This window comes from Dreissena polymorpha, chromosome 10 (genome assembly GCF_020536995.1).
Source record: "Dreissena polymorpha isolate Duluth1 chromosome 10, UMN_Dpol_1.0, whole genome shotgun sequence".
Taxonomy (NCBI): Eukaryota; Metazoa; Mollusca; class Bivalvia; order Myida; family Dreissenidae; genus Dreissena; species Dreissena polymorpha.
The window spans coordinates 35,770,253-35,782,727 of NC_068364.1; the positions used below are offsets into that span (position 1 = coordinate 35,770,253).

The 12,475-nt window shown below is 36.1% G+C and overlaps 2 protein-coding genes and 1 long non-coding RNA gene across 7 annotated transcripts in view; 2 read left to right on the top strand and 1 right to left on the bottom strand.

Moving 5' to 3' along the window:
- LOC127848196 (inversin-like) overlaps window positions 1-12,475 on the bottom strand; it is a 53,972-nt gene that overhangs the window by 40,113 nt on the left and 1,384 nt on the right. For all 3 annotated transcript variants that reach the window (XM_052380518.1, XM_052380517.1, XM_052380516.1), the window contains exons 2-7: window positions 11,006-11,074; window positions 8,320-8,440; window positions 6,783-6,955; window positions 5,720-5,893; window positions 3,555-3,620; window positions 2,266-2,367 (exon numbers count right to left, since the gene is read on the bottom strand). In XM_052380518.1, coding sequence (XP_052236478.1) covers window positions 2,266-2,367; window positions 3,555-3,620; window positions 5,720-5,893; window positions 6,783-6,955; window positions 8,320-8,440; window positions 11,006-11,074 — 705 coding nt within the window. The remainder of the gene's footprint in view (window positions 1-2,265; window positions 2,368-3,554; window positions 3,621-5,719; window positions 5,894-6,782; window positions 6,956-8,319; window positions 8,441-11,005; window positions 11,075-12,475) is intronic.
- LOC127848194 (uncharacterized) overlaps window positions 1-12,475 on the top strand; it is a 124,634-nt gene that overhangs the window by 28,626 nt on the left and 83,533 nt on the right. The window lies entirely within an intron of this gene.
- LOC127848207 (uncharacterized) overlaps window positions 1-12,475 on the top strand; it is a 70,369-nt gene that overhangs the window by 21,864 nt on the left and 36,030 nt on the right. The gene's annotated exons all lie outside the window — the stretch shown is intronic.

The following is a 12,475-nucleotide window of genomic DNA, read 5'->3' on the forward strand; positions in this document are numbered from 1 at the left end:
AAAAATGCAACATGCATGATTCGTATTTTCAGCAGTAAATCACCCAATTTAGCCATAATGTTGTTTTAATTTTAAAAATTGAAGAATGTGCATAAAAATTGCAACATATTTAACTATAAACATAGCTTATATGCTATTTTAAATCAAATTACGTTATAAAAGAAATAAAACGCGTCGCAAAAAATATGCGATGTCGGAAGGATTCGAACCTGCGCAGGAAGATTTCAAAAGATTTCTAGTCTATCACCTTAACCACTCGGCCACGACAACTTCACATTTGTGCGTGCTTAAATTGGATATCCATAAGTACACAGGTAAAAAGGCTCTTCGATCTTATAAGAAATCGCGGGAAATCATTACGGGTGCGCTACCTTAAGTATCAAGCCAATCGTTCAATTTGTTGACAAGTTATTGACTGGAAGACACCGATAGAAAAGACCGACGACAGACAGACCCACAGACATCTAGCACAACAATGTAACCCCTCTTCTTTGAAGGGCAGCATAAAAATTAGCAACAATTTCCAAAATGAACCACTGTAACAAAAATTAGCCACAATTACCAAAATGAGCTACTGTCACCAAAAATAAGCCACAGTTACTAAAATGAGCCACAGCTCCAAAATGAGGCACAGATACCAAAATGAGCCACTATAACAAAAATGAGCCACAGTTACCGAAATAACCCACAGTTCCAAAATGAGCCACATACTGTGAAACCATTTATTTTCGACAGCACAAAATTTCGTCATTTTTATAAAAATGACGATTTCGTCAGCACTTAAATTCGCCGATATTTTATTTTCAATTTAAAAAAAATGCGTCAGTCAATATCCCATTTGTGTGTAATACATATTCGCGATCAATCCCAGTTGCGAAAGATCGTGGTACGAATGCGGGAACACACTTGAGAATCACTGCAGGAGGTGGGGCTTGTTTGTCACATGCCAATTAACTAGTCTTTTGTTATCAAGGGACAGTAATGGACCCTCTTAATGTATGCCATTCACACGTTCATTGTTATGATTAGCGGACAAGTGGGATCGAATAACCGTTAACGAGTGTTTGTAACAACGAAGCCAATTGCCAATTAGTCTTATTCTATCAAATAGCAAATCAAACTAGTCACTTTTGTTTATTTTCATGGGTATGTGTTCTAGTTGGTATGATTTTTATTAAAATGCTGTCAATACCGTTTAAAAACTGTTTGTACTAAACGAAAGAGGTTCCAGATTGTTAAGTGTTTTTTTTCAAATAAAATGCTTTTTTATTCTGATATCAACATTAAAATTATTGACTCTTTGTGTGTGTTTGTTCTTAAAAAGTAAACTACCAGTATATAAATCAATAATGTCAATAATTTAAAAATAAATAAATTGATACATATAAAATAGTAATAAGTGTGGTTAAACGCAAACAATCAAACAACAAACAGCAATTAAAATATTCTTTATTAATTTGTGATAAATACGCATGTTGATCACACATCGTCATCTTTTCATTTGGTTTATTGTCTTTCATCGGCATTCGCTGCGTGATGGCTAATATGCAACACCCCTGAAAAACACAATGCACCTAATGGGTAATAAAGTTATAAACAATTAGCGCTAATTCATTACCATTCTACATAAACGAAGTCAACGCATTCGATACAGCTGTACTGCACACGCGTTTTAAAGAAGTGTAACGTGTCAGTTAAGTACCTTGAGTAATCAACATCCCTATGTGTCAAAACCGGATTAATCTTGATTTCGAAACAGCAGTGAATGTGTGCATGGATTATGTTGGAATTTAATGCCTCATGTCTACGGTAAAGTTTTAAAATATTGTTCAACTTAGTGTTTGTTTTTGTTCAAACATAGAGCATAATTGTTCGTTAGGATCTTAAATTCGCCGATCGGTCGACTGACGAAATTTATGAAAATTAATGCCTGACGATTAATAATGGTTTCACAGTATACCAAAATGAACTACAGTAACAAAAAATTAGCCACAGTAACCAAAAATGAGCAACAGTTAACAAAATAACCCAGTTACCAAAATAAGCCACAGTAACCAAAAATTAGCCACATTTACCAAAATAACCCACAGTTACCTATATGAGCCAAAGATACAAAATGAGCCACAGTAATCAAAAATTAGAAACAGTTACCAAAATGAGCCACAGCTACCAAAATGCGTCACAGTTACCAAAATGAGCCAATGTTACCAAAAATAAGCCACAGTAACCAAAATGAGCTACAGTTACGAAATTAATAACAGTTACCAAAATAAGCCTGACGCAGTTGACAGCCTCCGCATCTCGACTACTAGCTGCCCAGTGGAGTGGCGTTTTTCCCTCAATGTCAGGGATGCCTATGTTCGAGTCCTGAGATGAAAAAGAGAAAACGCTGAGCTTTTATCAGAGTATAAAATATTAAAATTGTTACACATGTATACATTTTTTGACCACATATACAAATTGGAAAAAGGGTTAGAACTAAAATTCTGCAACATTATCAAGAGTGTTTTACAGATCTTATATTACAAATAGATAACACTCCAATTGTTGAAAAAACATAATTCATACATTGAAGGAACATAACTAATAAATTGATTATCAAAAAACATTAGCCTGCCCTCTGTTAAAAATCCTTAATATCCTAAACATCATGTACATGTACTTTGAATGAAATTGCTTAACCAAGTATTTTCATCAAAATTTTCATTTAAAATTGGACGTGACCTTAACATGACTGCGTATACAACAAACCATTGTTCGGGTATATTGTTTATCTTTCATGTTCAATAACTATATTTTCTGATAAGCCAAAAAGAGGTATGAATTCTACACTCTTTGAATTAACTTTACCTAATATTCTCACATTATCAACCGTACAAGATTAACCCATTCATGCCTAGCGTCCTGAAAAAAGGACATTGCAAACAGCGTAGACCCAAATGAGACGCCGCATAATGCGGCGTCTCATCTGGGTCTGCGCTGTTTGCTTAAAGGAATTTCTAAAAGAAATATTCTAAATATAGAAATAAGTATACCAGACATCCCTAATTTTAGAAATAAATTGATCCAATTTAGAAGGATGGGAGAGTCCACTGGGCATAAATGGCTTAAACCAATCCTATAGGCTACACAATTATAAACCCTTAACCATTCAGATACCCACTTTGACGCGTTTGTAGTCCCTTAGAATATATAAATGGGCCATGCTCTGTTAAAAAGGGGTTTAATGCATGTGCATAAAGTGTCGTCCCAGATTGCTGACTGCACAAGCTAATCTGGGACAACACTTTACGTACATGCATTTAACCCCCTTTTTACAGAGTGCTGTTCAATTTACTTTAAGATCTTTCTGACAAGATTTACATTTCAAAGCTTTCATTTCCAGCTCTTAGATACTTATGAGCAACAAACAGCATTACAACTGAACAGACTGCCAGTTACTCGCAGGCTGTTCTGGTTTTACGCTGGTTGAACAAATCTAATTTCACTTTGCTTCTAAGCGGGAAAGCGTTAAAAAACGTGCTGACATAGGTTGCCTAGTGTTTCTCACAAACCTGCTTGATCAGCATTTTCACGTGTTCTAAATTCCCATAGGATGCAGCCCAGTGTAATGCTGTCCTCTGAAAAAATACAAACAAAATGCAACTGAGCCATTCTTTTTAATTGTATATTGAAAGGTACAATCTACGCCAAAGCCAGATAGAAGATGTTATGTCCAGTGCTTCAGCTAGGAAATGAAAAGGGCAGGGTGTTATTTTGTCAAAAGGGAACTGTTATGCACAAGGTCATATTATCCATATGGCATATTTTCAATACCACATGTGTTATATCTTTCAATCAAAATAAGCCTTGTTCTGGGAAAACAGTGCTTAATGCATGGGAGTAGTGTTACACAGACTTATCATGAATGGCATTTTAAGCTTACACCAAATTTTCTTTAATAACATACTTCCTTCAAATAAAACAAGAGATTTGTTTGTCAGACATACAATGTCCCCTAATGCGCCGCTTTGATTTAATTATTTTGAACTTTGACCTTAAAGGATGACCAAGACCTTTCACCACTCAAAATGTGCAGCTCCATGAGATACACATGCATGCCAAATATCAAGTTGCTAGGTTCAATATAGCAAAAGTTATGAAGAAGGTTGAAGTTTTGGTTAAAGTTTTGGGACACACGGACACATACAATGACAGACAGGCCAAAAACAATATACCCTCGATTTTTCGATCCGGGGGCATAAATATCCATGAAAGCAAAAAGTGTCATCCCTGATTATTAGCCTGTGTGACCTGGTGCAACACTTAACGCACATGCATTAAGCCCTGTTTTATCAGAAAGAGGCTCCAATGAAACAGAGGCCTTCTTTTTCATCTAATATTGAAGCATACAACATTTATCAGAGTCACAGAAAAGATGTACAATTATTATTTTTTTCAATAAATGTTGAATACTTGGAGTCAAATGACTCTGTGCATGAAAATCGCAGGGGTCAGAATTAAAGGTGTCACGTTTACAGATTTTTCTAAACGTTTAAACGAAATGAAATTAACGAAACCTTAACGTTTAAACGGTATCCCTAAGTCCGTTTAAAAAGAATCAGTACCATCGCATTTTTCCAAACCGAAAATAGTATTTTAAATTATTTCCGGAAGTAATATTCAGTGCATATCCCATTCGCGCAATGACGTCATATTAAAACCATAAAATATTATAAAACAGACCATCCGAATCACCACATGTGTATTCGTCATTCTATAAAAACAATTTAAAGAACGTCGAAAATAATGTAAAATCAATGAAAAATACTGTTTCCTGAAAACGACACTCCAAAACAAATGCACGTATTTTGCATATGAAATATAATGCGCATATCGTTTGACCGCAGAAAATGAAAAACCAGTTAACTAGCAAAAAAGTAATCAATATATAATTTGGTTAAAATATTGCTTTTCAACAAGCTACCGCAGTGTTTGACTTGGCTAATCAATCACTTAAAATATTTTAAGATGGCTGCATATGCACTGTTTGTAAGATTTTCGGAAAGTAGCGAAGATTTTCCGTTAGTTTCCGTTCATGTCTGTGCCATCCGCTAACCAATCAGAAATAAATTATTGCCGAATTAGGTAGCCTGGATTTACCGCAAGTACCCCGATTTTGCAGTTTGTCATCGATATATTTCGTACGGCTAGTCGGCTATGTTATTTGCACCCCAATATTTATTATATTGATATTGACTGTCGTTTAAACGTTTACTGTTTTAGTAAACGTTTTTCAGCAAAACACGAAACAAGACCGTTTAAACGTTTAAACGTGACACCCTTAGTCAGAATAAGATTTCATGGGTCAAATGTTTGATATAAATAGTTAATGTTTAGCATACTAGTTAATTCTCTACAAATGTATTTTAGTATACATTTTAGTGAAATACTATGCAATTTTACACAATTTGTATCATAATATAATATCTTATTGATTAAGCTTTCCAATAGCATTTGCACACAAATGATGCAAAAAAAGTAACTAAAGTAAGTAGCAGGAGGCTTAAGTGGGTAAATTACAAAATGCTTGCACAAATCAGAATTTTGCAAAGTTATCATGTAAAAAAAATTACCCTAAACTATTTGTAAACAAACAAAGGATAAGAAATCATGTTTCCTTGTAAAACTTTATCTGAAATTTTACATTATTGTTAACTAAGACAATCTAATGCAGTACCTTGTTTCTATCCTGATCATCAATCTCCCCCGGTGACAGCTGCCGTAGCAACAGAGTCATGCACTTGGGTGACTTGTGTCTTGTACACAGGTGTACAGCGGTCTGGCCTTCGTTATCCTTCATATGGCAGTCAGCACCCTTCGATAGCAGCAGCTTAATCAGGCGAACATTACCCTGTAACAAAAAGCAGCTTTATTAAACAACCATTACCCTGTTACAACTAATATGACTCATCGTCAAATATGGCTCAGTCAAATACGGCTCGGGCTCAAATATAGCTCAGGGTCAAATATACCCAGGGTCAAATATGGCTCAAGGTCAAATATGACAGCTGTTGTAGCAACAAAGTCATAAACTTTGGTGACTTGTGTCTCAGAATCAGAAGAGGGTTAAGAATCAAACACGGCTCATGGTCAAATATGGCTCAGGGTGAAAAGAAAAGCTCAAGATCAAATATGGCTCATGGTCAAATATTGCTCGGGGTAAAATATAGCTCAGAGTTTAATATGGCTCAGGGTCAAATATAGCACAGGTTCAAATAAAGCTCAGGGCCAAATATAGATAAGGGCAAATATTGCTCAAGGGGTCAAATACCTTTAAATCATAATTATTTGTGGGACATAATTTGTTTATTAAATTCATTGGTTGACCTTTGGATGAAACACAAACATATAAGAAAACCACAACACACAATCCTTTTTTGTTGTTTCTGAACTGAGATTAAAAACAAGTTTATCTGTCCCCAAAAGTCATTTTTGATAACAGTGAGCCACTCTGTGTGCTGCCTAGAACAGAGCTGTCCTTCCCCCCTTATTCTTTATTTTAGTCTGCCCCCAGCCCTCAGCAGTATAGCTCAAAATCAAATATGGCTCAGGGTAAAATATGGCTCAGGGTCAAATATAGCTCATTTTCTAATATGGCTCAAATATGGCCCAGGGTTTATTATAGCTCAGGGTCAAACATAGCTCATGGTCAAATATAGCACAGTGGCAAATAAAGCTCAGTGGCAAATAAAGCTCAGGGGCAAATACAGGTCAGGGGCAAATAGAGTTCAGGGTCAAACCTTGTGTGCTGCCCAGTGAAGGGCGGTCCTTCCCCCTTTGTCCTTCATGTTGGTATGCGCCCCAGCCTTCAGCAGTAGTTCGGCACACTCCAGTCGGTCAGCCAGCACACAGAACATCAGGGGTGTGCGGCCGAACTGGTCCCCGGCGTCCAGTAGGCCAGTTCCAATGTTGGCTAAATGAAACACACACCAGAAATCAGCAAAATGTTTTTGCCCGATTCAGAAAAGTAGTAGTACAGTGCCATTAGGGAAAAATAACCACGAACAAACTCACTGACATATAGAAATATGGCGTTGCGCAATCATCAGCATGGAAAATAAATGGTCTTATAATTGCTTGGTATTTAATTGCAAAAACACATCTAAATATTCTTGAACATGCCTTTTTGCTGAAATGTTCAGTTTCAGTGCTCATGTATTTGGTCACTTGCTGATTATGTGCTTTTGGAACGAAACTGATGCTACTTTTTTGGTAAATTTGAATTTTGTGCCTTTTGATGAGATTATACTATGTCTTTACTTGCGACAGCTTTATCCCTACAATACTGAATAAAGCTATATTTATACCATAGGTGTTTATTTCGAGGCACGTATGATGGTGGGTGAAAAGAAAAGCTTCATAAATGGATTATAAATAGCCTATGCATGCTTGTACAATATTTGAGTTTTTCTTCAAGTAGTGACTCTAACAAACATACTGTACTTTATTGTGTATTACACGAAGTTTTAATATTTTGATTATAATAACAGTTATCCCTTCAGCAATACTGATCAATATTTCAGTGACATGATCAATTGATTTCGCAATAATCAAATGGTTGTCAATTTGAAGTCTGATTTACCCGGTACCAGTTTTCTTTATTAGAAAACTTATTTCCTCCATCTTGGCATTGCAAAAGTGGTTGTGCATTACATGGTTGAGCCTAATACTTGGTAAAGTACATCACTTTGTATCGAAAAAGCGCTTAAATTATACACAACCAAAACTTCATTACATAAAGTGTTTGTATTTATATAGTGTCATACCTTACAATAAGCGCTGGTAAATTTTGACTGGCATGTATGGATTGCTAAAAACCTGTACTGCCTATTCCTGCCGTTAAGCACGGCACATAAAAAGTCAACCTGCAGCATACAATTAAGCCTTGTGCTGAGAAAACATTAACAAGGCTCAATGCATGTGTGTAAAGTGTTGTTAAAGATTGGCCTGTGCAGTTTGCAATTAGTGAAAAAAAACACTTCTATTTGAAAATCCAGTTTAGTGTTGTTAAAGATTGACCTGTGCAGTTTGCAATTAGAGAAAAAACTGTCCATTTTTGTTACAATCTTCATCTTAATCTTCATCACTTCTAATTGAAAATCCAGTTAAATGTTGTCTCTGACAAGCCTGAGCAGACTTCAAAACTTAAACTGGGACAACACTTTAAGCACATGCAATTATTCCAGTATTTCCCAAAACAAGGCCATATTGTCTCATTTTTGACCATCCTCATGGTCTAGTGGTAACGGCTTTCAAACAAACATTTTAATAACTTACCCGTTATGACTCTTGCAAGCCAGGCCTTGTCCCCGTTCACAGCAGCCGCATGTATCTGTGTGACGCCCTCAAGCTTCTGTGACTGGGACTGGTCGAAAGGCCCCTCCCTTGGGCTGGCAACCTAAACAACAAGCAAATTCGTTGAATTGATATCCCCCGCCAATATGCTTCTGGACACAAAAGTGTTATATTTGACACTCAAAAAAGCATTATTTCAAGATACAAAGGACCATAACTCCTTTATTATCCAATGGTGTACAATGCCATTTGGCGTGCATCATCCTCTTATCCATATATATACTCATACCTAGTTTCAATGAAATCCGCCAAAGCACTTCCAAGATATAGCTCCAGACACAAAAATGCATTTTTCCAAGATACAATGGGCAATAAATCTGTTATTAACAGATGGTGTACAATGCCATTAGGCCTGCATCATCCTCTTATCCATATATATACTCATACCTAGTTTCATTGAAATCCGCCAAAGCACTTCCAAGATATGGCTCCGGACACAAATGTGCCGGACGGACGGAAGGACGGAAAGACTGACGGAACGACGGACAACGCAAAAACAATATCGCTCCGCCTATGACAAGGGATAATTAATGGAATAGTCCCAAAATGAGAAATATGGGCTTAAGCATGTGTCTAAAGTATACAGACTTTACATTTGAATACTTTCATAAAGCTGAGCAGCCTTTATACACATCATTCTTAAATATTGTTAACAAATATATGAGTCAAGCTCTGGGAAAACCTAGCTTAAAGCATGTGTGTAAAGTATCGACCCAAATAGCCTGAGCGGTCCGAACAGACTAATCAAGGCAACAATTTCTGCTGAGACTGGATTTTTGTTAAGAAAAGATTTCCTTTAAACGAAAAATACAAAAAAAGCGGATAGTACATTCCCTGATTAGCATGTGCGGTATGCACGTAATAATCTGGGAGGACACTTTGCGCATAAGCAGTTACCCACATTTTCCCAGATTGACGCTTAAATGAGCACGGTGCTGCTAAGAAAGCAGGGAAAAAGTCTCCTTTTTTATCAGTGAACAAACTTCTATTCCTAATGAATGCTTTATTGAATAGCTCACTGCTTAACTACTAGATATAAATATAATTAAAATACATTTTATATAAATCTTTGACAGAAATGATTGCTTGAATGAAAAAAATACTTAGTCTAATTATTATTGTTTCTTTATAAAGGAGGACATTAGAGGAAATGACTGTGCATAGGTCTTATGTCTGTAATTTTACAAAAATCTTAAGTCCATTTCTTTGGATAAATTTTCCTTTTAGTTGGAACCTGAACAAGTGCCATTCCCAATAGCGTATTCGCACAAATTTCATGTATCTACAGCAAGAGTTACAGAAAAGGGCTGCATTTCCCCGCTATAAACATCTAGATCATTATTTTGCTCAGTGTTCTATCATATGTATTTTTCACGACGGACATCTTTAATTTTTAATTACTATTCTTATTCATTAAAGTCAAGAGCCTACTAGGATTATAAGTTGCAAAATTGAAAAAATTCCAGTGAGTTAAGCTGAAATATTAATTAATCAAAGTATGAAATAAATTTAAAAAATATAAAGTAAAAAGTACTTCCAGTAAATTTCCGGTGAGTTACCGTAGGTTTCCACGTATAGCGCGCACCCGTGTATAGCGCGCAGGCTTTTTTTTAAATGCAAAAATGGAGAAAAAAAATATTTAAAGACAATAAAACCACCTAATCGGACTGAAAATGGCCGCCATTTTACTATTGCACAATCCAATAATCAGGGGCATTGGAAAGCTTAATTAAGCATTCAAAATAGGAAGCGTCATTATGATTAGGAGCATGGGTTGCATAGCACTATACTTTTTTTTTACAATTTTGTAATTTTCTAGCAAAAGATTAACAGTCCACGTGCATTTCGGAAAACGTGAGAAAATAAGAATAGTGTACATTGTGTGATTTTTCCTCGGGGAAAGCATGGGCATTACCGGTAAATTTGAATGTGGCATGGGAGACGGGGATACAGTTGTTGAGGTACACCACTGTTCAACATTCAATATTTATACACACAAAATGCATTTGCATATCTTCACGTTCTCAAGTGTCAATTAGTGTCTCAAATGTCAATTAGCGTCTTAACAAGTCGTGGCACATATTACTCAATAACATCTGCCAATTACGAAGTGAAAAATGACCCCCTTTCACACATACCGTACATGCAAAAAAGACCTCGTTCGCACCTACCCTTGCCTGCTCTCCGGAATGTCGACAACAATCCCCATCGGAATTCATCAATTAAGAAGTGTAAACACAAACAAAGAAATGTCCGCAAGTTTATTCAAACATATTTATTTTTTACCAAAACTTCTTCTACCGCATTCATATCTACCAGTTGTTTCGACAATGGCCCCTCAGTCTGTACGATTATAGGGTGGTAGTTTTCTGGAAAAAAACATGGCGGCTATTTTGATTATTTACGATTACACAACATATTTTTTACCAATCTAGCAGCCAGGATGGCGTTGTATCAATGTATAGCGCGCACCAGCTTTTTAATTTGAATTTTGGAGGTAAAACACTGCGCGCTATACGTGGAAACCTACGGTAAGCTGAATTATTAAATTATCCAAGTAATAAAGAATTTTAAATATCAAGTCAACAAATGTTTATTAGTTTATTACCGGTGTATCATCAGACACTGTTGATTCCATAGCTGGTGAACTAACACCTGGGGAGTCCCTGGTACTGCTCTAAAAGAAGAAAGAACATTGACATTGACATTCAAAACCATGACGCGCCATTTCAGGTTACATTCATTTATCATAAATCCAGACTCTTCAAAATGACTGATGCCAAGCACTAATTTGAGAATAGTGTCATTTTACAGTCCATGTGATTGTCTGATTTTCAGTCTGGCTGTCTAACATAACTTCACAATGTTAAAAAATAAATTTGGCAATGCATCATGCCAGAATTTTTCAGGTCCAAATTGGGACATTCCATTTAAAAAAGTCGGTATATTTGACCAAAAAGCAGGACACCTAAAACCATAAATTATGCCACCTTTACTGTAGTCAGAAATCAGTATATGTCTTACACAATCTCATACTTTCTGCCCAATAATGACAAATAATGTGTTAACAAAATTTGTGAACAAAAAAGGTTCTCTATTTTCCAGAAGTAAACACACATGTGCACTATGCGGATGACTCCATAACGTGAAATCTGGGGCATGCCCCTATTTAACATCCATTTGGGACAGAGGCAAATGTAAATCGTGAAATGCGATGTGCGCACATCGAGCACTGTTTTTATTCAACCAATCATCAATTAAGTCTAAATTTAGATTGATGTAATATGTACATACCATACATGCCATAATTTTTTAGGTCCAAAGCGGGACATTCCATAAAAAATTGTCGGGACATTTGACCAAAAAGCAGGACACCTAAAACGATCTATCATTCCACCTTTACTATAGTCAGTATATTACTAACAAAAACTCTTGATACTTTTATTCAAGACATAAAACATCTGATATGAAGCATGAAATCTAAAACATAACAATAACAGTGTTATTTAATAAGACAATAGCAAACAACGAAGATAATATTCATCTGTTTAAGAGTACAAAATCTAGAACATTACGACAACAATACTCATTATATTAATTTCCATGGCAAACATTAACGCAGGGGAGGCTATCCAGTTGACTGAAAGTACGGGTTACAGTACACTATCTACCGAACAGTTACATTAGTTACACACGGAATGCGCGGCCGTACACATTTCCGTATTTTGTTTTCTTCTTATATACACAGATTAAACTGAATTGTGAATTGTCAGGCGCTGTATTGGGGTAGTGTCAAACTGTCATGAATAACAACACGTTGTTTTTAAGCATGTGTCCATGCGCAGTTTGTTACTTGTCAATTGTCGCGGCTTAATTGGAGTAGGGTCAAACTGTCATGCATAGCACCTCGTTGTTTTTAGCTTAGTTGGAGTAGGGTCAAACTGTCATGCATAGCACCTCGTTGTTTTTATTACAATTACACTAGACAGGATGGGTATCACTTATTGGACTGTTTGTTGCGATTTTGGTATATTGCACATTCGAAATATCCCGCTATATTGGAACTAAACATTGAATG